Here is a 25376-nt window from a genome sequence, read left to right as displayed (position 1 = left end):
TCGACACAATAGGCAAGGTCAGGAGATGATGTGGTGGTCGAGAGCTATGCGCCACGTATGGTAGGGTTGTCTCTGGCTTGCCGGGTTTGGTGACGCGAGAATGAAGCAATGACTGGATAGAGTTGAGATAGAAATTCGAAAGATCTGAGATACACAGCGGGGAGAGGGCTCAGATATACACAGTTGGACGCAAGGGGGGGCAGGGATAAGGGGAAACATGCAAGAGGTATCACCAAGACCTGGTCATGGAGCATTGGACAATACAGAATAGATCTATTCAACACCTGATTGATTGTCTTGACATGGGGCAGCGATGTGTTTCTACAGCACAATAGTACGCATTACAATCAACAGCAAACAAGATCCGCAGAAGAATCCCATCTACCCGCACAGGGGAAGGGGGTGGGTGTGTGGGAAACATGTCATGCATGGACCCTGGTTGAGACTCTATAAGCCATCATTTCCCACAACTACTACAATAGCTCAAAATAGGATGAATGGATCCTCCAACCTAAACTTGACTCCCGTGTATGGATAGAATGCTGTAGCCGATTCATTCAGAGATAAGCCACCAACAAAGCTTGAGACAGTTAAAATCATATGTCGCCAAGCAGCTCCCGAGGTTGTCAAGGTAGGGCGTGCCTGAAAAAGCTAGCAAAAATAAAGTGTACGGTCTCTGAGCCTCAACCAAAAGTAACGTTCTTCAGGGCATGTTTTGTTCTGTTGTATCCGTACACAATGCGCTCTTGTGGGCACAAGAGGCTGCCGTTGGCGTGAAGTACGATACACTTCCTATACACGCCCCCTCCACGTCCACAGAAAGGGCTGAAACCAACGCGAGGACCACCTCAAGACCACGTCCATGGAATGGGATGAGCTCTAGCACCGGATAGGGCAATGTTAGCACGTACAAGTAGGCAAAGACACGAAACATATGTATTAGGATGTCTTATTTTCGATTGTTAGTGAGATCTTGTTGCCTATTGATGGACGCTGTTGATGGTTGCATAGCAATTTATTTCCTTGTTGAGTGAAGTATGAAGTTCCTGTATTCAACCGTTCGGATTTATGCGAGTTTCCTTTTTGACAAATGACATGTAAAAAGGTTGCGAGCTTGTGCCGCTGTGTAACCATGCAATGCTATGTTCCGATCTCATGGTGTCTTGCTCAGGTATTCATGTATAGTAAGACTGTGAAAGATCAACTGCAGCCACGAAAGAGAGTAACACGAGATGGAAGTTATGCATCTGTCAGATTCACAGAGAAACTCTGGCATAAAACGAGTGACGATCCCAAGTATCATAAATGATCAACGGAGAAACAAGAGTCAGATATCTCCTACCGGGGTAACGAGTTGACCATAGTTCCTCCCTTGCTGGAAAACTGATCCAATCGGCAAGTGCTCATCGGCCAAATTGTAAAAGCAAGGCGTAACGAGGCAGGTTCAAGGCAGGTTGTTGGCCGGTAGAAAAGCGGAAGGCGTGAAGTGGCTTCTGGGGCGTGGCTTGGCGGCTTGCAGCTTCCTATTGTCCTCAAAATGCGCTTGGTATTGTTGTCCCATCCCCTGTAAAGTAAGGCCGTAGTCCCGACCGATTGGGCTGAATCGAGGCACCGGCCACGGGTGACACCTTCCGTCTATTGCCCTCTATTGAGGCTCACTTTTGGTTTAGCGCCCGTAAGACAGACCCGCCTTCCGCAACCACCACAGTGTCATTGAGTCGATAAGTCATTGCCTGCCTCCCTTGCAACTTTTACTCTTCAACCTCAACCAACAGTCGGATATGTGCACCCTTGCCAATCGACAATAGGGAATACGTCCTAAATACATACCTTGTCCATGATCCAAAACGGTCACACGCCATTCATCATCCCGCGGTAAGGGATACACTACACCACCACTCTTGAACAAACAAACAATGCCAAACCATCCACACCCATTCGACAATTCGCCGATCAATTCTACCTCTTTCTTTAGGCAGACCTTCCAACAACAAGGCAATACTCATGGCAGTCACTGACTAATGCTTACCATGCCACTCACATTCTGGTGTCCGCTCCTCCCGCATATCCCAAGCTAAATCTCGGGTTGTGACGACTGTCAAACCATTGCCCCGGTGCTTCTGTCTATTCAAGCTTGGGCCTCTTCACCTCCAATCGCACTTTTCTACATTTCCTGAACCTTCAGCGCTTAGTCTGTGGTTACCAGCAGAGTGATTACGCTATAATGGCGTATCGGGACGGTGTTCTTCTGGTCCGCCCTGCTGGGTCTTGAATGCTGGGCCACGGATGCAGGGTACCTATGCTCTAGTCGTTAATACACTCAGCTGTTATCCGCCAGCGGCGGATAACAATGCCATGAGAAAAAGTACAACTCAGTGGCTAATTCGCTACATGACATGCTTTCCGTATCAAACGCTTTCGGAGAACAGGACTCCGTTTTGTTCTGTCACATTCTTGTTTTGGTGGTACAGGAAGCATAAACGACCCATCCATCTCCCCCTACTTTCGGAATGAACTCCATAGCCTTTCGTCAACAACTGCCGATGCTGTTGGGTCATCAGCTTTCCTGGATTGTCGAACCCCATACGTACATTCTGTTTCGAACAAACAATGATGTGTACGTACGCTGAGAAGGACACTTGTCATTTGGCTTGGCATCTCGTTAATTACGGTCTTCTTCCGTCTCTATCAAACACACGACGTCAAAAGAACAATGCATACAGCATGGTTGGCTCTTATTCCCGCGTTTCATGACGGATATCTGGGATGACACGCCCCCTCCCGAAAAAGCTGCCTGGACGACTTCACGCTCATGGGGTGAATAAGTCCATTTAACTTGCTCAACGCTATTATTCGAACACCTGGACCAACAAGCAAACAAATTTCGAAGCTTCTAAATATGTCTCAAACCCGGATCATGATCGTTAACTTCATGATTGCACAAAATTTTCCATTGTGGCTCACCTGAGGTTTGGCCGAAAACTAACTAAAGAAGAGCCGAATGTACAAGCAGGCTGTTTGCCTGCTTTCTATCGACCTACTACCCTGGAGATTGTAAAGCCTATATACCGACACGATCGGGATCCTAACAGTCTTACTGTATTATTTGAATCTGTATGTGGTGGATAACCAAAGTCATTTGAGGTATCTGACCCGAGCTCACCGGTTTGTTGCACAAGACGAAATGGTACAAGACACATATCGGCATGATACAGACTCTCTACTTTTGTTACAAGTATCGGCAATGGCTACAAGTGCTTCTGTCAAGTCCGTGGCTCGGAGGTCCGCGTCCCACTTCGTGTCTTTGCACCTATTCATGTCCTGGCCATCAATAATATGAATGAAATGGCAGGTAGGTGCCCAGGTCTTGCACGAAACAAGGTCCTAGGATTTTGATATCGTGAATTAGAACCAAGAAGTACAGAGCGTAAGTACTGGTCAACCTTCGGGCGATTCCACCCAACAGTCCGTCATTCACTCCCAATTATCACATCATATATGAGGGGTCCTCATGTTTTGCACAAGGTTTGTTTGTTCTTGCTCTTATTCCGTACATGAATAGGCACGCGTTTGTCCGTGCTTAATGCACGCAAGGCTGCCTCAATGTTGCTTTTTTGTCACAAGACACCAACATATGTAGTCTCTTTTCGCTATGCATGCGTGATGTTTGTCTCAAACCCCTCAGCAAGAACGTGAGATCCAGTCACGCAGGGAGAACTCCGAAGAATAGGCTACTCTGATATCGTTTTTCACATTCAAGCAACTTCTGCAAGTCTTGCTGCAGGTGAGATAAAACCCTGGCAGCCAGGCGTATGTACGTTCCAGCCTCAGGAGAAACCTGCTCATCTCCCAAGTACAGATCTCAGGAACCAGAAAAGTCGGCCGCTTGAAACATGAGTGACAAAAGTAGCAGGTCAGTTTATATTACCTGGTCTATTCTTCGTAGACTACTTATTCTTGCACCCTGCAATCTGGAAGGTCAACTTTTCTCCTACCCACTAGATAGATACTAACGGACAATAACCACTATAGACATGCAGCCGTGTAGTAGATCCTTTCGAAAAAGAGCTGATAGGTTACAGGCCGCCCTCGTGTGAATTCGGGAATCAGCACATCTTGGAGGAGTCACATTGTGTTCATAGCCAGCCTCTTCCACGCCTCGCGCTTGGAACTTTAAGTATTCGGAGATAATTCTATTGCATATTGTCTCACATTTCAGCTGCATATTTTCCTGCTACTGACCGTTCAGCCTTTTTGGAGATGATCATTGGAATGAATAATGGCAGTTTCTCAGAGATGATCGACTTTGTTAGACATGTCTTACGGAAGAGGGCACTGGCCTTTGTCGCATCGTCGCATCCTCTGCCATGTCACGACATAACGGGCAGTGCAAGGGTGTGATGAGATAGCCATTTCTTTCTCTCTCGGCTCTCCCTCGATTCCTACTTCTGAGGCTTCATGACCCCATGCAGGGCCTTTACTACTGTAGGGTTGACTTCCTGTGTGCCACCACAAGCCACTCCAAGACACCACTTGCACTTGGCTGGCCCTAGGTATTCATACTTTGTACTTTCCTATGGCGTGACCTGACGAGCTCACTCGGATGTGCAAGCTTTCGAAATTGCGTCGGCTGTAAGAGCTGAGAGGCCGCGATCTATAGAGCAGATAAACCCGTAACGCACCAGGCCGCTCAAATAGGCCCTCAAAGATCTGTTCCATCATGTCTTTGTCTATATGTGTGATCAATAACTTCCTGTCCAGGAATAAGTCCACTTGTGCTACTCACAATTACCGACGCAAGCCTGGACATCTAAGTTCCGAATAAAGTAAATCCGAATACCTTGTTGTTTGGCTGAAGTGGAAGTTGGGACTTTAGTCTTTAGAGGGCTTCTAAATCTTAAATTTACAATTTGACCTGCATCACATACAAGTTGGTTACGGGGATGTTGATTTAACGATCGATCAATCACGTAAATAGTTGAAGGGCAGGTGTCATGATGGGAAGATTGTACAAGATACCCGATCTGCAGTGTTGCCAGTACCGTGACCAACTGCGTAAATATGAGAGTTTCGGATTTCCGTTTGCGGCCAAGGCCATCATGACAACCCCATCCGGCATCGGAGCTTAATTCAGGGGTTCAATTCGCAGACAACATCACGAAAGGGAGAGATTCAACATGTATTCCCGTAATAACTTGTTTTCTTTCTTAGTTCTAGCTGCCGTCTGCATTCGCAGCGACCGGGCATATCTAGCAGCCCATTAGAATCCTTCTATCATTCAAAGATCGACTTTCTAATTAGCGATCAATCCAACCTCCACCACGTCCTGGCTGGTCTCGCCCGCCTACTGCATCAGCTCGGCTAGAAATCCTGGAAAGAAAAAGATGTTGAAGTTCTTTTGTTTCCTCGTCAAAACGCCGCTTTCACATTGGATGCGTCGTCTTTTTGTCATTTCCCTTGTCGTGGTATCGTTATAATGCAAGTCTTTTTGACTCTTCTTTTGATTCGCCTCACAAATGCAGGTTTGCCCTAAAATGTCTTTGTTGAAAGACGCCCACTCCGTGCCTGGTATATCGCGAAAGAAATCTCCACACCCGTGGAACCAAAATGGTTTTTGGATAGAAATCATGAACAAAACAAAAGCCGGAAACCGACCGTCCTCCCTTCCGGTGGGAGATACATAGGTTTCGTTGAGAACCGTACGCCGCCTGTAATTGCTAAATCAAATGTACTGATTACACATCTGTTGAGATGTATGCATAGAGCTGTTGAATACTCTTTTTGTGGTTTGATACCATGTCACAAGACAGCTTAGAAGTTAAGAGCCTTGGGCTTCTCCCAGCTGAAACCCTGGTTGGTACCGAAGTGACCGTTCTTGGCAGTCTGGAGGTAGATGGGCTGATCCAGGTTGAGCTCACGAACAATGACACCAGGTCGGAGGTCGAAGTTCTTGCGGATGATCTCAACGAGCTCCTCAGAGGTCTTTTCGGAGGTGCCGTAGGAGTCGACGTAGATGGAAAGAGGCTCAGCGACACCGATGGCATAAGAGAGCTGGACGAGAGCACGTCGGCAGAGGCCAGCGGCGACCAGGGACTTGGCGATCCATCGACCAACGTAGGCAGCGGATCGGTCGACCTTGGAGAAATCCTTGCCGGAGAAGGCACCACCACCGTGGGCACCCCAACCACCGTAGGTGTCGACAATGATCTTTCGGCCGGTCAGACCGGCATCACCCTGGGGACCACCAATGATGAAGAGGCCAGAGGGCTGGATGTGGTAGATGGTCTCATCGCTGAGGTACTTGGCGGGGATGACCTTCTGGATGATCTTCTCCTTGATCTCCTTTCGGAGCTCCTCGGTGGTGATATCAGGAGAGTGCTGAGCAGAGACGACGACGGTGTGGACACGCTGAGGGACAACGGCACCGTTATCGTGCTTGTACTCGATGGTGACCTGAGTCTTGGTGTCCGGTCGCAGCCAGGGGAGGGTGCCGTCACGACGAGCGGCTAACATCTTGTTAGTACGGTAGCCATAGAAATCAGAATCCGCTAAGGACTGTGTAACAACTTACCGGACATGGCAGCGTTGAGCTTGTGGGCGAAGAGAAGAGTAAGGGGGAAAAGCTCAGGGGTCTCGTCGGTGGCATATCCGAACATGATACCCTGATCACCGGCACCGAGCTGCTCAAGAGCCTTCTCGTAGTGGAGACCCTGGGCAATGTCAGGGGACTGCTGCTCGATGGCAACGAGCAAGTTGCAGGTCTTGTAGTCAAAACCCTTGGCGGAGTCATCGTAACCGATGTCCTTGATGGCGTCACGGACAACCTTCTGGTAGTCGAGCTTGGCCTGGGTGGTGATCTCACCAAAGACCATGATCATACCAGTCTTGGTGGCAGTCTCGCAAGCAACCTTGGAGAGAGGGTCCTCGCGAAGGCAGGCATCGAGGATAGCGTCGGAAACTTGATCGGCGATCTTGTCGGGGTGACCCTCACCGACCGACTCACTGGTGAAGAGGAACGAGCCCTCATTGTAATGCTTCCATGAACTAGGATCGGCGTGGACGCCGTTGGTACCGTTGGTAGCCATTGTGAAGATTGGGGTGAAAGGAGGAAGTAAGGGGCTAAAGGTAGACAGACACGGGGAAGTCTGACTGATGGGTGACGAGAGAAAAGAGCTGATCAAGGACGGGAAAAGATAAAAGAGGATGAAGAAGGGAAGAGCAAAAAGAAGAATTGAGCGGGAGCTGAAGTACCTTAAAGGAAAAGGCGGGAAGGAGGGGATGTGCGAATACGTTGATGCAGGCTTTGATATGGGCGAAGTGGGGGGTGGGAATTTTATTTGCGAGAGGTCGGAGAGAATAGGTGAGAGTTTTTTTTATCCTTTCTCCCTACATTTTTTTCTAACTGGATGTATACATTCATTTTTAGCCAATCTTATCCGGTACTCGAGAAACGACTCGATCTTTCACCTACGCGACGGGAATTTCTGTGTACCTGATAAATAATGCCCAATACTACGGTAGGTTCTAATATTACAATGGTTTCTCATGTTGGGAATACCCAAAAGGCGGGGAGCGACAAAAAAAAATACTGCCAGTGCTTTTTTTTCTGTTGACCGGCCGTCGGTCAAAGTAGTCTTGGATCTACAGGGCACCAAATCATAAAGGTGTACTTTGGTTTAGTATGAGGGGTTAGCGTGAAGCTCAGGTACATATGTTATCGCTGGCCAGGCTTTCGGTGATTGATACCCTGGACGTTAGAGGGGTAAATGACACTTGGCTGGGAGAGAAAGGCACCTCCTCCGGAAGCCGAAATTTGTAGCCGTATTGCGCCATCGCACCTGCCGCCATTCAACCACAGCAATTGCACAGGGCGGTGCAATCAGGGTAGGTGCTCCTTACTCGTACTCGTCTCTCCCCCGCTTCCCGCCTGTCTATTATCTTAGTAGTCTATCCCCTCTCCCATCGTCTGACATTAGGACAATCCGGTGGAAGGAACAATGGGTCAAGAGTTGCCGAACCTATCAGCCTCAACCCTTGTTAGAATGATCCTTGACCAATTCCCTGACTGATTGACAAACACGTGCACCATATCCGGAGAAAGTGCCTAATGTTGAGTGGGTGATGATACCTGACTTTGCAGTCATCATGATAGCCCGAGTCTCGGCATGATATAGTAAAGTTGGTACATGGCGGGGCCGAAGGGAGCTACACCAGTTGAGGCACCAACAGAGAGAGAGGCATCCATGAGAAACAACTTTTTTTTTTCTGGCTCCCGAGCAGGAGGGGCAAAAAAAAACTTAAGGAAAAAACTTAAGGAAAAAAAGAAGGCGAAAAAAAAGACTAACAATATACCCGAACTTTTACCCCACCATTCCAGAACGTGCCAAAAATTCACAATAGAAGAGGCTCGTCATCATCACCACATCTACAATCTATCTAGAATAAGTGTACGTTTCTGCGATATCCAAGTCATATAGCCGATGAACCTAGGTTATCCGCTGCATAGATACCTACATACGCACATCATTAACCCGTTGCTGTTCTGTTTCCAGCTTGCACCTGTCCCTTCAAAGCGGGGCTGCTTAGAAACGGTACTGGACATCCATTGCAGCTAGCTTCGACCCTGGAAGCTCCCAAGTTCTGTACAGACTGCACTGTACCTAATCCATCGCATTTTGTCCCCCTTCCCATGTCATTTTGACTTGCTTGGCCTGACGAAACAAAACAAAACACCAAATCGCATATATCACCACCTCTTCAAGATGAGCAAGTTCGGTGCTATGGTTATGGGCCCTGCAGGCGCGGGCAAGGTACGTGGACATTTCATTTCATTTTGACTCAGAATGCCTACATTGTATTTCGCTTATTCTCCTGGGATACTTTACCGCCTATTCTTTTTCTTGCCATTATCACTACCATCATGTCGCCTCGAATCGCGTGCTTGGATCACAATGTCCCCAACGTTTACTAAAGCGCCTCAACTGACCTCGTATTCGTGTCACGTCTAGTCTACTTTTTGCGCCGCCCTCATCACCCATCTTAACCTTAACCGCCGTTCCGCCTTTTACATCAACCTCGATCCTGCCGCCGAGTCTTTCGAACATGAGCCTGATCTTGATATCAAGGAGCTCATCTCTCTCAAAGATGCTATGGAAGAGGTTGGCCTTGGGCCCAATGGCGGTCTCATCTATTGCTTCGAGTTTCTCATGGAGAACCTTGACTGGTTGACGGAAGCTCTTGACAATCTCACCGAAGAGTATCTCATCATTATCGACATGCCTGGGCAGATTGAGTTGTACACCCATGTTCCTATCCTGCCGGCTCTGGTCAAGTACTTGTCGCAGCCTGGATCTCTCGATATTCGTATGGCCGCTGTTTACCTCCTCGAAGCCACATTTGTCGTTGATCGCGCAAAATTCTTCTCGGGAACTCTCAGTGCCATGAGTGCCATGCTCATGCTCGAGGTGCCGCACATCAACATCCTGTCCAAGATGGATCTTGTCAAGGGTCAGGTCAAGAAGAAGGACCTCAAGCGCTTCCTCACTCCCGATGTAGGTTTACTCGACGATGATCCTGTGGAGCGCACACGCCGTATCACGGAGGGTCCGGAAGCCGAAGACGACGAATCAAAAGCCCCCGACGAGAAGGAGCAGGTCATGAAGGGTGCCAGTTTCAGACGCTTGAACCGCGCCGTGGCTGGCTTGATTGAGAGTTTCAGCATGATAAACTACCACAAGCTGGACGTGACCAACGAGGACAGTGTTGCTGCTATCCTGAGCTACATTGACGACTGCATACAGTTCCATGAAGCTCAAGACCCCAAGGAGCCTCACGACGAGGAAACCGAAGACTTTGAGGGTTAGGGAGGGCATGCATGACGGGAAAAATTCAATATGTAAGAAAAGGAAATCTGTGTGGTATCTTGATAGTAGTATTGCATAGCGCCGGCGTTATTGGTTTCTTTCCATAATCCGAGACTTAAAAGAGCTTGTATAGACGTATGCTCTTGTCTCTCTCTGCCTTCCATCTCAAAACTGTCTCCATTTTCCACCTTTTTCGTCATAAGTATGACAGCAATTCTCTGCAATAGATGTGTTGCTGTAATGGCTGATGCTATTTGCTTTTCGCGTTTCTTTGTCGTGTTCCATCTCTTTTGGGGTATCCAAACTATTTCGTATCGTGTGCTGGCCAACAATGGTCGCAGAATGACTGTAGGGTGCACATTTCATCAAGTGTAGTTTATCTGGATCGTCCAGAGGCAGGGCCTCTTGTTCCAGCCATGCCCTGCTGTGCTTCGTAGCGGTCATACTCTTGCAGCCAGATGTCTTTGATGACAGCCAGATATCCCACGATCCTGGCGCCTATAACGGTCATGTCCCTGGCACTCTCAAAGACGCCGCGCTCCCAGATCCACGCCGCCAGGGCAAACATAAAGGCCCATGTCACAATGCGCATCGCCAAACGAGTCCACCACATGAGCAGACGACGGATCCAGTTGAGGATGATGACAACAGTGGCAAGCACGAGCAGCGATGCAATGACGCCGACAAGGCCTTGGTTCTCCGCGAGTAGAATCATGACGCGGTCGAGTATAGGTTCGATAATAGGCGTAACTGTGTCGATAACCTTCTGCGCCTGGACAAGGACGTTGCGCGCGAGGACTTGGACTGGTGAGCGTGGATGTAAGATGTGTTTCTGGACGGACTCTGCAAGTTCGGGGGGCAGGAGTGCCGTGATGAGGTGCGTCGCCATGTTCGGTGATTCAACGGAGGGCATTTTTTCTGGGACTTGATAGTCGATGGGCGGTTGTCAATGTTAGGGTTGTAGGTTCTGATGTTGTTGGTGGGGGAAATGTTTGTTTTCGTGGCTTTTCGAGCTAACGTCCAGGGTAGTTCTGAGGTGAAGTTGCGGTCTAAGATGGGTAAGGTGAGATGGAGATGGAGTAAATTAAATACCCCTTTTGTTTCTTTGTCTTGGTTGAGCCTGTAATTTACTTGAAACTTCTGTTTTCATGCAGTATGCACCGATGAAAGGCATTGTGATGTCTTTTGATGAATATGGCATTTGTTATTAAGCTTTCTTTGTGTTTGTCGATCATTAATTCTGGAACCTTGTACCTGACGTGAGCCAGTGGCCTTTTGTAACATTGTCATCTGGCAAGGAATAATAAAATTGTAACATAAAATGTAACATGAATCGCTGAAAACAACAGTCCTTCCTCCACCCCCCTTATTTGAATCAACATAGCGATGGCTTCTGTTTGTATCCGTCTCTGTCAAATATTTCAACTCTAGAGGTATCACATGCAAAACATCAAAACATTCAATCTAAGCGAAAGGTTGATGCACGGACCATTAGTCGAGAATAGGTAGGTAGCATTCAGCCTGATCGATGAACAAAGAAGGATGTAAAGTAAAATATTGTATGTTAAATATAGTAGGCATAATAATCAGTCAATATGCAAGCCCGCTCTGGACAAAATATTTACAAGAAAAGAAAGAAAATCGCTAGACTTGACGGGTATCGAACATAAACCTGGTCTGATCCAAGACAGGTCTTAACGCCACCTAGGTACTCTAAACCAGAGCATCATCATCATCTGTGATATGTAATATCCCCCCCGTGCAAAGCGCCAGATACGTTGTAGTAGAAATGCCACATCTTTTGAAACACCAACCAAGTATAAACGTCAAAGAAGTCGTCTTCACTCATCCAGACCTTCGAGTATGCGTCGCGCAGCATCGATCCTCCTGCGATACATGCGTGCCTCGGATCCGGCTCTCGACGACTCTGTCAACCCAAGCACGCACTTGCCAAGACTGGCCACGAGTCTCTCTACCAGTATTTGACTTTCCTTGTCAATTCCTTGCATAGGAGACGCATTGCCGTCTATATGTCCTGTCTCGATGCCGCCCAAGGTAGCTGCTTCGTTCAGGAGACTTGCAGAGATCTGCTTGAGCTCCGAGTCAGGCGATCCTCCAGGAGTGCTACTGTTGGGAGTCAAAATCCCATTGGCCGTCTTCGATTTGTCCACAAGGGGAAAGCTTCGGTTCGTTCCTGTGGATCCGAACGACGGCATCGAAGGGCGATGGCGTGCGTAACTAGCTGCACTGCTAGCAGGGCGATGAACCACCGTACCACGTCGGGGCTGTTGCTGCTGCTGCTGCATATCGACGGAACCGCTCCTTGAAGCAGCTCTTCCCTGAGGAAATTTGAACCCCCCGAACGATGCTCGCTTCGCACTCGAAGGTCCTCTCATACCCCCCTGAACGTCTACGACAGTCTCAGTGACATGATCAAGGTTCGAGTTACGGCTTGATCGACCTTCGGTGGCTGTCGTAAAAGAATTGAAGGATGCCATGGACTCGACACTTGGCCTCCGTTCGTGGTCGGAATCAGAGTCAGTACCAGGAGCCGGAGTGATAATGGGCCCACGAGTTGTCTCGACAGAATCGTCCGAACTCACACTACTCCAGCTTCCGCGTCTACGCTGGCTCATTGACCCCATTGCTGAATGGAGGAAGAAGTGCTCATAGTCAAAAGCGTCTTCACGGTCCTCGTGAGACACAGGGTTTTGGATCGCATCGTGGTAAGACGACTCGCCACTTTCGCTCTCAAAATCCACAAACTCGTCGTCCTCCTCCTCCATGTTGTCATCATATCCACCTGTTTGTAGGTTGTATTGAAGTTCTTCCTTTACTTCCTCATCCTCTACTTCCAAATCCCCCTCCCATGTTTCGCCATCATCAATCATGTCGTCGTTTTCCTGCACTTGAAAGTCGTTTTGAGGACTAAGTACTTCGTCCAATGGAGCAGACACCTTCAACTCCTCGGCCGATGCTTCATCTGGTAGCTCAAGAGTGTCGCGAGCGTCTTCGTACTCAATATCTGCTGTCTTGGCTTTTTCCAACTCTGAAGCCCCATCCAGACCCAATTTGGGTGAGGGTTGACCATCGATTCTCTCATCGGAAGTGTCCGGATTCCAAGGCGCTTGCCAGGTAAGCGCATCAGGCGTGCTTTCTTGCGACTTCCCAGACTCTGGCAATGCTTGGTCCCATCTTGCGTGCGTAAAAGGACTGGGTGTCCTGAGGCTCTGCAAACTACGTCGCTTCATACTATCGGCCCGGGCCTGTTCCTTGAGACTGGAAATTTTCCCTCTCAGATCTTTCATCTGATGCTTTAGGTCACGTACTTGAGCAACTGACGGGGACCTGGGTATATCCGTGTCTGTCATGGAGCCAAAAGCCGGACTGAGCTGGCTATAGAGGCGTGAGCTGCGTCGACTATTCCCGGGTGTGCCACCGTCGTTCTCGCTAAAAGCTTCCATCATAGGATCAAGGGGGCTTATAGGGCTTCTCTGAGATGAAGCGCCGTAGCCGATTCCCAAAGCATCTGCACTTCTTGAAGAAGTCAACGGTTGACGGTAGCCTCCGGCAGACCCCAGGGCACTGGCAGATCGCTGAGGAAAAGTTGGACTTGCAATCCCGATGTGAAACTTATTTTCGCTTGTATTCCTAGAATGGCCTTGTCCTGAGCCCAAGCCTGCATTAGGATCCCGTAAGGATGTCGCAGGCCGTGCGATTGGGGGAGAAGGCGTCGATCCATCGGACGTGGGAGAATACAAAGAACCTTTTGCTCTGTACAGATTTCCTTCCATTGCCTGTAGGCTTGTCAGTGGCGTCTACCGGTTCCCAGAATAGTAACATACCGTTAATCTTTGCTTAGCATTGGCCAGAATCTGCTCGGCCCTGTCACTCAGAGAACTGGCCGAATAGCGTTGGTTTGAGATATCTTCGATACGAGGCACGCGCACAGCCTTGGGTTCTCGCGCAGCGGTCCCCTCGACATAAGATGATGCCATACTCTCTTCATCATCACCCTGGAAATCAACATCGTCGACACTAACAGAATCGTCAAAATCGCCAAATTGCCCACCACGACCGTGCGACCTTATGGTGCTATTGGAGTCGAGTGAAGATTTTCTCTCGCGCTGTTGTATTTGCGACCTTGGCTTGATGCGCGATGCGCCCGCAGTTTGTGAAGAGCCCAATACGTGATCGTCGTTACTGTAGACAGATAACTGCGCCGATCCGCGCCGCCCCCCTTTTCCCACGACACTCTCTACCTCCGTCACCTCGCCAATATCGGACAGCATAGTTCCGTTTCCGTATATGATAGGGGTTGGATGAGAGATAGGCCCGGCGATGAATTGGTTTTGCGGATGAAAGCGCATGTCGGTGGCTTGAGAATTATCCCACATGGGCATGTGTGGTTGTGACAGCTGGTCGAAAGAGGCATCAAAATCATAATCAGGCAAGATCATATCGGGATTTGTGAGAGTAGGTGATCCAGGGATTGGCCCATAGTTGGATGAAGAGCCGGAGCCTGACTTGCCATGACGGACATCGCGACTGTAATTAGGAACGGTTTGCGCCGCCATGGTGCTCGTAGTAAACGCGGTCGAATACAGGGAGAGAATTGTTTGTCTGAAATGCCGAGTGTTCAGTCGATGGAACTATGTCTTGCCTCGTTTCGTTTCGTTTCGTCTCGTCTTGTAGCGCGCCCTAGGCGACTGGCGGGTTTTTGGGACACAGTACCTTGACAAGCCCCGAAGTAACGTTCGGTCCCAATTCGGCTGCGCACGCGAGCTGGCTTGCAGGAGGCTGATTGTGATTTCTTGTTTTCGAGGGAATGCGACACGATGGTGATTTGACGGTTGTAGCGATGATGAGAGCCTGCCAGTCGAAAAGCAGTACGTAGACAGGTAGCGTGGCGCGAGAAAAACTAGAGCGGCAGTTGACAACCGGGAAAGGAAGTTGATCAGACAAAGGAAGGAAGGTAGTTGAGTAAGGAGCGAATGAACAGACGAGGGGTGAATTAAGAAGGCCGGTAGTAGGAAGACAGCAGTAGAGGATAGGAAACAAAGGGAATGATCTATTCGCAAAAGGCGTAGTTAGCCAAAGACAAGGGTCCAATTACATAGGCATGTCCAATCCAAAAAAAAAAAAACGGCCGTGAAAACGAGTGAGGGACAGCATCCAAAGTGGAAAAGCAATTGAACTGAACCTATGGATGGAAAGAATGATGGTGATGGACGTTGGGGTTCCCTTATTGGAATGGATCGCAGCTTGGTACGTACCCTTTTAATTGAGCTCGGCCTTGACACTCAGACCTCTATATGCAGCTTCTCCACAGATCTTAAATAACAACAGCATAGGATGGAGACTGCAGTATGAGTGGATTAGTAGGTGGGTAGTGGGCAAGCAGACGATGTTATATGATGATTGTTAAGACGTTAAAGAAAACCGTTAGACACAAGCATAGTCGCCCAGTTTTAGGTTTCGAGTCAACCTCTCAAAAATAGTTTACCAGCAACGTCTTGGAATGGAATGACTTAGGTGGACTCTTTCTTTCAATTTTTTGGCGCTGGCGCCGCCTGGACGGCCAGCTTTCTAGGTAGAGTCTCGTCTCACTAACCGACCTGAGGACTAACTACTACCTAGGTACCTAGACTAGAAATTGACTGGACTGGCCCGGGTCGTTGCGCAAAACGGGAAATATGGGGGACCTATGCCTTGTTTTGCTGTAGACTTGGGGCACTTTGTTTTTTCTCTTCAGGGTGTTGTCCTGAGTCTTTTGATTGGTGGCCGATTGAAACAATGGTGTATGGCGCCGCGCATGATGAAAACGACCATGTCTAGTCCACCAAGTTCTTAGTAGGTGTACGCAGAAACAAGTCGTGCAAAGATCTGCAGTGTATCCATAAGAACTTGTCGCGTCGTACGCTTCTACCTCGGTATGGATACTGTACCTATCCGTGCTCTGTACTAGCTCAGGTTGCGTAAGTCTTGCTTGTCATTCATGACTCTCCTGAAGGAAAGGGACAAGACATGCAATAGTAGATGATGATAATATTATCCATCCTTAATAAGAAAGCGCAGACAATCTCTAATTAGGTTGCGTTCTCCGGTACTATGGATAAACTAAGCTGATCAAAAACTACAATGTTGCACCAAGCAATTTCCTTTATTATAGACCGGGATTACCACGTATGTATCCGTAGTAGTACAGACCACGAACCAGCCCAAGGACTGGGCGCGATAACTACTAAGGTATTAGGGTATGTACTAATGTAAAGAGAAAGGGGCGCCAATCCAATCACCGCGTTGCCAGGATATCCTCGTTTTAGGAAAACTTCTGGAACATTTTAAGAACAGCTTAATCAAACTTCCAAGTTGAAAACACCCAGTTATTCCAGGGTGAATGATAGCATAGTCCATTCGAAACCGATTGAAATGATCACCAAGACCTACCTGTAATGCAAAAAAAGCAATCCCGATCTTCGTGGCTTTAAAATAGATGTTGGCCAGTCATACGTAATAAAGTAGCACAGCTATCATATCTCAGCAAGTATCCGATCTCATCGTCAATAGGTCCGCCATACTCCGTACTTAATTTGTGTTTCAATAAATGACGCCTCGATCCTACGAGAAAGGAAAAGAAAGCCATGCCCGAGTCCTGGGCTGACTGAGCTACGCACAAAATACTTAGCAGAACAGAACAACTAAGACAAAGCAAGACTCAGCTTCTCAGCCCATCCATTATTTTACAAGTTTTTACAGGTTTGTGATGCAAGCCAGAATACGGGTTGGCTTGTCACATCTCACAAGATCTCAAGGTGAAACAGTCTTCCGCGGTCATCCCATCATCCCATTTTTTGATATATCCCATCTATAGCAACTCCTGAACAAAATGCATTTTCCTTGTTTTCGCAAAACATGTATCCCTATGAGTTTTCTTTCCGTAATCTAGTTCAAAGCAATCATAACCCTCCTCCCAAAAGATCTTTCTTTTTCTCTTTCACACCTGAGAAAAAGCATTTAGTCTAGTCGTCGGCAAAAGCCTCAGCTCGGGCCTCGACGTTCTTCTGCGACTCATCCTTGGAGGGTCGGTTGGCAATGAGGCGCTAAATGGTTAGTATCACATGGCTTGTCGTATGGTGGACGAGTGACACTTACAACCAGGTTTCTCAACAGGATAGCAATGGTAACCTTGCCGACTGATGGCACGTAGATAGAGGCCTTTTCCTTGATGGCGGGTCCGTCAAAGTTTCTGTAAGACGAAAAGTTGATGCAGACGGCACCCTCGCGGATGAGTTCGGTGGGGACCTTGAAAGACTCGACGGGGACACCTCCGATAACAACATCACTGAGGGGAAGGCAGTCCTCGAGCTTCCAGCCCTCCTTATCCTGGACAAGGTGGCGAGCCTTCTTGATACCTTCTCCACGGGTGAAGACCTGGACACCGGTGATGTCCACAGAGTAGACGGTGGCACCGTCGTTGGCGAGGAGAGCAGCGAGAGGTCGACCGTTGACCTCGGATCGGTTGATGACGGTGATGGTCTTGCCGTAGAGTCGGTTGCCGGAAGCCAGGATGGGGTTGTAGATCTGCAGGTACTCGAGGATCTTGACAACTGCGAGAGGAGTGCAAGGGAGGATGGACTTCTTGCGGTTCTCGGGAGGGTCAATAAAGCGGATGTTGTGGTACATGTTGTGGATGTGTTGGTGTCGAAGACCCTCGACGTCCTTGCCGAGATCGACAGACTCCTGAATGTACTTGTCGTGAGAAGGGTTGTTGGGGAAGATGGGGTAGTAGACGATCATGCCGTCGACATCCTCATCTTCATTGGCCTTCATGATCTCCTCCTCGAGGAGCTCCTTGTCCACAGTTCGGAGGTCAAAGTTGAAGCCGCTATGGTATACATTAGCGCCAGGTCAGGGGGTAGCCATCACCCGATAGACAGGGCGATATTCAAGCTACACAGAGGAATATCTCACTTCTCTTCACATGTCTTCTTGGACCACTCAGCATACTTGACAGCAGCGGGATCACCGTTGGCGAGGAAAGCAGCCAAGGTAGGCGTGCACGGGTTCTCGCCTTGGATCTTGGCCAGTGTGTCCTTGACCTCACCAAGGAAACCCTTGGCGATGGTCTCAGCAGTGATGACCTTGCAGGTCTTGGGGACGGTTGATGAAGCCATTGCAAATGTTCTCAAGTTTAGATTCAGACTGCGAAAGCAGGGTTTGATCTGAAATCTCATGGTCAGTCACATACGTTTCTTGACAAATTGATTGATTTGATGAATATCTCTGTCTCTGTCTCTTTTTACTTTCTCATGAGTCTAACAAGGTGAAGACACACCGAGAGTAAACCCCACATAATTTTTGCTATGAGCCGTACTACCAGCGTTTTTTTTTTGGAGTGACGAGGGGGGATACGATGCCGTCAGAGCAAAGGATGGGCGCCACGTGATGATGAGACTAAAGCATATTGGAGAGAAGAGACTCACCTTTGGAGAAATCGGGGTTGATTTGGTTTGTTTTGATTCAACTTTGACCAAAAACTGGAGGTTTGAGGAGAAAGAAGAACAACAATCGCAAGTTTAAAAATGTATCCCCCACCAAAGAAAACAAAACTCTTGAAGAGCTGCCCCTCCACGGGCCCGAGTCATTAAGAAAAAAAATGTTTACGCAAAAAAATCGGAAAAAAACCCAGAGCCTAACCCTTCTATCCTCCAGTCAGAGAAGAGAGTTTAAGTGCCCCTCTTACCGTATATAGTTTAGCATAATGATCGTCTTCGACTTTCTGTGATTCCCTCAAAATGATTGCTCCAAGAGGAATCATGGCTTTATCCAAGTTTGAGTTGTAATAAAGGTCTGGGCTTCATGATGAAGAATATTTTTAATGATATGTACCTAGAAAGAAGAAAGCTACAAGTTACAGCCTCTAAAGTGCTAATTCTCACTGAAACTCCAGCGCGATTGCATAAGTTAAGCATTCGTTCCGTCTTTCTAGCCTTATTCCTTTTGCCGATTTCGGCGCGTGGATTAAACACTCAGTTCCACTCTTCCACTGACGCCATTGCTCTACAACCTTTGACAGTTTTATGCTTCCAGAAAAGAAGATGATCCAGTAACAACGGAAAAATACTTCTCTCAAGAAACCATGTTAGTTGAGACACGTCCAAGCGGGCGACGACCCGGGACTCTTCCAGGGTCAGATCCTTGAAGATGTTAAACTCAAATACAGTTTCTCAGCGCCCTTAGTGGTTGCTCAACCACCCCCAGTGCCAAGTGGCTATATGGCTTTCGCTAGTCGTCAGCTTGTTCAAGATCTGGACGATTCTAATTTCTTTTTATTGCTGCGCTGAGCATTCTATACATGCCGCCTGAGCAACATGATCAACAGGCGGCGCGTGAGGTTGCTCACTGAGGCACAATCCCGATTGACTGCTCTTCCATCGTGTCGCTGATGATGGAAGTTATGCCAAATGACGGCATAGTATGCAATACATATACTATACCATCTTCTGGTATACCATTGGAACATTTTCGGGTGCCGCAACAGCTTTATATAAAGGCGAGGGACCGGGGTTGGGGGTCCAATACGAAGAGCATCGCACGCGTGGTACCATCATTTCTTTACGCCCGCGACGAGATAGGACAATTCCCTAACGCATTGCCGTATCTGGTTTAACCCTCGGCTTCCCTTCTCGAAAATGCCAACGTTCAAAAACGTTGCTTATCTCCAGCGTTCCTGTCCTTTATCGCTGAAGCTATAGCCTGCGGTGTGGTATATATATGACCCTACCCCGCCACACCTTTACTCCGCGGAGATTCACATTTCAGTTCTCCAAATACCACCACGGTCTTATCTCCCGCCCTTCTGAGTTCCATTCAGGCCACTGAAACAAGCCTCTCTATAGCGGCTAGGGGATCGCAATAGCCTTGTTCCTTATCGCGGCTCTTGTTTGATCGCCCTTGCTGCAGCCGTTACGCCCAGGCACCCTGGCATATGGCCAATTACATGTTGGGCATTTGAACACAGACGATTAGCTTATCAGACGGCAACGACGTGAGCACCTTGGCTTTCATCTTAAGGTTCTGGTTCTGTTAAGTAGTTTCGGTACATGACCGTATGGACTAGTACTCGGTGATGCTGCAGCTCTTATCTCGTCATGTCTAGCAAGGAAGCGTCTCGTCATTCAACTCGCATACTTGCATTGTTTGAGACATGGGCTGGAAATAAAAGGCACATGTTGATGAATACTATTCGTCCAACTGTTATCTCTGCCGGTTAATCCAATTTGGTTATCTGGCTATTCACCCTCGCTTGAGTGATTACGCCTTGAGGCCCAAAAAGCCATTCGGGACTTGCTTGCCAGGGCACATAGCATGATAACTAGGACTTGAGAAGGACTCGCCAACTTTGTCAAAACATCTTTGGATGCGTATCGCATTCGGAGCTCATCAAAGTTGATTGTTCACTGTTTAGGGGACTGCAAGACTATCAACCCTAAGAGCAGGGTCAATGAAAGCTCAATTACACACACGCAAGACTATCAACTATCGACCACCGAGGCTCTACAACACCGCACTACAACGGGCCGCTCTTAGCCTACATCATATCAGCCCAGTTCTTATCGGATTAACGAGGAATTCTGTGCAGGCTTCAGTGAGTTGTGCATCTCCGGGCCTCCGAGTATCACTGCACCGTTCGCTCGTTACCATCTCAAAGACAGCACAGCCAAGCTGTCGTCTTCTTATCGATTCAATATCCCAAAGATAGTTCTAGGAAAACCGGAGATACAATTTTTAATGTTTTTGCACAACTTGGCCTACGAAGTATACAACACAATCGTGCTATATATGTCCTGAGCATCATCCAGTTTGAAAGACTATTCAAGCTCAACATCAACAAGCAACTCAGGGATAATCAAGACCCTCCAAATCCTCGCAAATCATTCTCAATACCTTGAAAGATTACAAATTATCTAGCTTGAGGCTTTCCAAATTGTTCGACCCACTTGTTCAAGATGGGATTTCAAATTTCCCACCTGTGGAAGGCCCCTGAGGTCAACCCCATCAGTAGAAAAGCACGAAGTGTACCAATGCTCAACCCTATCGACATGTACGGCAGAGTGTTCTCTTTCTCATGGCTTGGATTTATGCTCGCTTTCTGGGCTTGGTAAGTTGAAAAAGTCCAAGTACTGCTGTTGTGGTATATTGACAGGATACCAGGTACACTTTTCCCCCTCTATTGACAGTCACTATCAAAGAAGATCTCCATCTTACACCAGCTCAAATTGCAAACTCCAATATTGTTTCTCTCTCTGCTACGTTCTTCCTCCGATTTTTGACTGGTCCTCTATGCGACTTGTACGGCCCTCGACGCGTCTTCGCTTACTTGATCCTCCTGGGATGTCTACCTATCGGTCTTGCACCACTTGTCAACAGTGCAACCGGTTTATACGTCTCTCGATTCTTCATCGGTATTCTAGGTGCAACATTTGTGCCTTGCCAGGTATGGTGTACTGGGTTCTTTGACAAGAACGTAGTTGGTACTGCCAACGCTCTCGCTGGAGGATGGGGAAACGCTGGTGGTGGGATGTAAGTACTCCTCACTCACGACACGAAACTTCCACAAAGAAATGACTTACACGAATATGTACTAACTATTCCAAAGCACTTACTTCATTATGCCTGCTGTCTTTGACTCTCTGGTTGCCAACCACGGCCTGACTCCTTCAAAGGCTTGGAGAGTCACCTTCATTGTTCCCTTGGTTTGCTTGATCGTTTGTGGCCTCGGCATGCTACTCCTCTGTGAAGACAGCCCCATGGGATCTTGGGACAATCAAGATGAGCTTGTCCGAAAGAACATGGAAGCTCATGGGATCTCTAGCTCTGGTGATGTCACTCCTATTGACACACGCACACCCGATCGCACACCCGATCGTGTAGGTTCAGACGAGGAGAAGAGCCCCGGCGAGGAGAAAGACGTCAAGGTTGGCGATCACGAGCACTCCATCTCACGCACAGAGGCCATGGAAATTGCTCGAGGCGAGATTGTCGTCAAGCCAAGTCTCCGTGAAGCGCTCCCTGTCACATACTCTCCTCAGACCATCTTTCACATCGCTACCTACGCATGCTCATTCGGTGGCGAGCTTGCTATCAACGCCATCCTCAGCTCATACTTCAAAAAGAACTTCCCTCATCTGGATCAAACAAAGGCTAGTAACTACGCTGCGATCTTTGGCTTTCTCAACTTCCTGAACCGACCTTTGGGTGGTGTCATCGCAGACGTCTTGTACAACAACTTTGGACGCAGCCTTTGGCTTAAGAAGATTTGGATCCTCACCTGCGGATTCCTCACGGGTGCTCTTCTTATCGTTATTGGAAAGGTTAACCCCTCCGAAGCTAACGGGGGAAACATCGGTACCATGGTTGGTCTCGTGGTAGTCATGGCTATCTTCATCGAGGCAGGCAACGGTGCGAACTTTGCTCTCGTGCCTCACGTTCACCCTTCTGCCAACGGTATTCTATCAGGATTGACTGGAGGTGGCGGCAACATTGGCGGCGTCATCTTCGCTATTGTCTTTCGCTTCATGCACGGTGGCAATGACTATGCTATGGGCTTCTGGGTTATTGGAGTCATCACTATCGCGCTGAACCTGGCTGTCTGCTGGATTCCTCCGCTGCCAAAGGGCCAGATTGGGGGCCACTAAGTGCATTGGAGTGTGATAAGAATAAAAAATAAATAAATGGATGGGATACTGATGTTTTACGAAATCATTTGATTGGTTTAGATGCTGATTAGGCGCGCAATGGTTCAATGGAGCGGTCAAGTTATGGTAGTAATGGTGAATAGGGTAGTTCATCGCGTCAAAGGACGATGTGAATATTTCTTTCTCATGAATATGATTGGGTTACAGCAAAAACAACTCCAAAGCCTGTCGCATTGTTTTCACAAGACTGTCTACAGGGTGATTCAGTGCCTGAGTAAGCGATCCGCATATCTTTTGGCATCCCACAGAAGCCTTGGGAACCAAGAGAGAAACTACTGAAGACAAGACAGTTCCCATACCAAGCTTTTGTCGATCCGCAATGATATGCGCTTAGTTCTTTACTATGAATCGACATCAATTGCCAACCACCCCTCAGGGTGTCAGAAGAATTGGCCGCTGGAAGCATAAGAGACGAAATCAGTAGGTCAGCTTATGCTACTTAGGCCAGACCTCTTAGGTTGTTTATTTTTGTACCCTAAGCCCAAGGAGGCCAGCTTTTCTGCTACCCAGTAGCCACCGTCAATAACATACTTTGCGTTCTTGCACCAAGACCAAATGACGTTGATACTGAGACATCCAAGTTCAAACTTGTCCCTGTCGATCAAAAGCGCCACAAAAGCGCCGCGTGCGTTTGACAGACAGACAGACAGACAGACAAGAGGCGCTGCGTCTCAGTGACACAAATGAGAGAACATGCTGTTTCAATGTTTTCCCTTGTCAGTGGCACGGGACACGAAAGTGAGACTTGTATACGCAATCAACTGCAACATCAAGTTTTTGGTTTGATCCGTGTGTCATGCAAACTAGATCGCTGTGACACTGCGGTGTATCAATCAATCTATGATCTACAATTTGTTTCGTCACCACAGGCTACTTTAGTCTTATATCAATAAACATCTGCCTTTTATAGACTCCTATCATGTATGTTTATCTTCTTCACCAGCCTCAACTCCAAGTCTTTCTTCCCTTGCATCTCATAGCAAGAAAAGGGCCCATCCAAAGTATGTGATCTACAGGATGAAACAACAGCGAATACCTCACATCTATCTTTAGTTAGTTACTCTCAAGCAACAATTGCATTCCAGTCAGCGGCAGAACGGCTTCAAGCTCATGCCAAGTACGCCACTGCCGGCAACGGTTGAAACGAACGATGACGGATTCGTCATGCTTAAGCATTCCTTCAGTGGTTGTAGGGCTCCATCTCGTAATGGTGGGGGTGTGTGTGTGTGTTTGTTAATCAATCAAATGCCGACAATTAATTGATTGACAGACGTCAATTTGAGACGAAACGAGACAAAATGAACGGATGAAGCAACCCAGCGATCAACATGCAGCAAAACATCCCATAGCACGGACATGCCCATCAAACTTTTGAGAGCGGAGAACCAATTGCTACGTAATTTCCTTTGTTGATCCCAAGAACCCAGTATGCATATGCAGAGCCGTTAGATCCACAAGACAGACATGCACGTTTGGTCCTTGCAGTTTCACCAGCCGAAAATCCTAATATTATGGTAGAACTATCAAAATCCCGCACAAGTTAAAATTCACCAGTGTTGTAGAACGCAATTATCAAAGTAAAATGGGTATCTTAGTATTCATATTCATAACACTAGAAGGTGATGATATCCCTGGGAAACCAAAAGTTGGGTCAAATGTCTATTCGACGTAGCGGCATAGGTACACGGGGCAGCTACATCGGAGAAAATTGATCAAGACAAATAACCCAAATTGGGTTTTATAGTTTTTTCCTCAATACATTAACAATCCAGAAAACCTTCCGTCTCATAAATACCAACAAAAGAATCAATGTATGTGCGCAATAGAGTCTCAATATACCCAGACTGCTCCATACCCAGAAGAAACGAGGAACCCTCTAAAATGCAGTCATGAAGTCATGACGCCACGCTAGAACCAAAGATCAAATGGTGCGTGACTCCGCTTACAGAGCGAAAGCGGCCATGACGAGACCAGCAATAACGGCAACGGGAGCACCGAAACGGGCAGCACCGGAGACGGGAACGGGAGTAGGGGTGGGCTGACCGTAGACAGGGGGCTGACCAGCGGGCTGAGTAGGAACAACAGGAACGTTAGGCTGGGCAGGGGCGGTGTAAACGGGAGGGTGAGGAGCAGTTCCGTTGTTGGCGGGGGGAGCCTGGTGGGCAGGAGGAGGGACGGGGTAGTGAGTCTTGACAACAGGGACAAAGGTGGTGGGAGAGCCGCCAACAGTGGTGGTGTTGCAAGGGACGGTGACAGTCTCGTGGACAGCAACGACGGTGGTGTGAGGAACGGGGTAAGCCTCCTTGGTGGGCTTGGGAGCCTCAGTGGGGAGCTCGTAGTCGTCCTTCTTGGTCTCGGAGGGCTTCTCCTCGGTCTCGCCACCCTCAATCTTGAAGGGGAAAGAGTACTGGAAAACCTCGGGGTTGCTCTCGAGCTTGAGGACGAGACCGTAGACGTTGTTGGTGCCGACGGAAGAGTCGATGGTCCAAGAGAAAGAGGCAGCGTCGTTGTCAACACCGGTAGCAATGGTCTTGATGGGGACCTGGGTGTTCTGGGTAGCACCACCGATGAGAGAGATGGAGATCTTCTCGCCAGAGTACTTGGGCTTGGCCTGCCAGGTGATCTCGAGGGTCTCACCGGTCTTGACCTGCTCCCAGTTGGTGGGGGTGAGGACGGGGTCGAAGTCAGCGACCTGGGCAAGAGCCTGAGCGGCGAAGGCCATGAGGGCAGCGGCGGAGATGGTGAACTGCAT

General features: G+C 48.2%; 8 protein-coding genes across 8 annotated transcripts; 2 read left to right on the top strand and 6 right to left on the bottom strand.

Moving 5' to 3' along the window:
• Positions 1-5811: 5811 nt before the first annotated feature.
• On the bottom strand, positions 5812-7085 carry ETH1 (S-adenosylmethionine synthase; the record flags this gene model as incomplete). Its single annotated transcript, XM_044845057.1, has 2 exons — positions 5812-6506; positions 6572-7085. The coding sequence occupies 2 exons, from the start codon at positions 7083-7085 to the stop codon at positions 5812-5814; spliced, it is 1209 nt and encodes a 402-aa protein (XP_044710973.1).
• Positions 7086-8762: 1677 nt separating this feature from the next.
• On the top strand, positions 8763-9863 carry FPOAC1_000441 (uncharacterized protein; the record flags this gene model as incomplete). The annotated part of the gene is made up of 2 exons (XM_044845056.1): positions 8763-8810; positions 9009-9863. The coding sequence occupies 2 exons, from the start codon at positions 8763-8765 to the stop codon at positions 9861-9863; spliced, it is 903 nt and encodes a 300-aa protein (XP_044710972.1).
• Positions 9864-10239: 376 nt separating this feature from the next.
• On the bottom strand, positions 10240-10776 carry FPOAC1_000440 (uncharacterized protein; the record flags this gene model as incomplete). The annotated part of the gene is made up of 1 exon (XM_044845055.1): positions 10240-10776. The coding sequence occupies one exon, from the start codon at positions 10774-10776 to the stop codon at positions 10240-10242; it is 537 nt and encodes a 178-aa protein (XP_044710971.1).
• A 928-nt stretch (positions 10777-11704) lies between these two features.
• FPOAC1_000439 (uncharacterized protein) lies at positions 11705-14440 on the bottom strand (the record flags this gene model as incomplete). The annotated part of the gene is made up of 2 exons (XM_044845054.1): positions 11705-13660; positions 13709-14440. 2 exons carry the CDS (start codon positions 14438-14440, stop codon positions 11705-11707), a joined length of 2688 nt encoding a protein of 895 aa, XP_044710970.1.
• A 2445-nt stretch (positions 14441-16885) lies between these two features.
• Positions 16886-18040, bottom strand: FPOAC1_000438 (uncharacterized protein; the record flags this gene model as incomplete). The annotated part of the gene is made up of 3 exons (XM_044845053.1): positions 16886-16966; positions 17019-17751; positions 17838-18040. 3 exons carry the CDS (start codon positions 18038-18040, stop codon positions 16886-16888), a joined length of 1017 nt encoding a protein of 338 aa, XP_044710969.1.
• A 23-nt stretch (positions 18041-18063) lies between these two features.
• FPOAC1_000437 (uncharacterized protein) lies at positions 18064-18684 on the bottom strand (the record flags this gene model as incomplete). Its single annotated transcript, XM_044845052.1, has 3 exons — positions 18064-18088; positions 18350-18486; positions 18610-18684. The coding sequence occupies 3 exons, from the start codon at positions 18682-18684 to the stop codon at positions 18064-18066; spliced, it is 237 nt and encodes a 78-aa protein (XP_044710968.1).
• A 2191-nt stretch (positions 18685-20875) lies between these two features.
• On the top strand, positions 20876-22564 carry FPOAC1_000436 (uncharacterized protein; the record flags this gene model as incomplete). Its single annotated transcript, XM_044845051.1, has 3 exons — positions 20876-21027; positions 21081-21449; positions 21526-22564. 3 exons carry the CDS (start codon positions 20876-20878, stop codon positions 22562-22564), a joined length of 1560 nt encoding a protein of 519 aa, XP_044710967.1.
• A 2002-nt stretch (positions 22565-24566) lies between these two features.
• On the bottom strand, positions 24567-25376 carry FPOAC1_000435 (uncharacterized protein; the record flags this gene model as incomplete). Its single annotated transcript, XM_044845050.1, has 1 exon — positions 24567-25376. One exon carries the CDS (start codon positions 25374-25376, stop codon positions 24567-24569), a length of 810 nt encoding a protein of 269 aa, XP_044710966.1.

Source organism: Fusarium poae, chromosome 1, assembly GCF_019609905.1.
Source record: "Fusarium poae strain DAOMC 252244 chromosome 1, whole genome shotgun sequence".
NCBI lineage: Eukaryota > Fungi > Ascomycota > Sordariomycetes > Hypocreales > Nectriaceae > Fusarium > Fusarium poae.
Note: the sequence above shows the minus strand (reverse complement) of the source record. Positions and strands in the feature narration are given on the sequence as shown.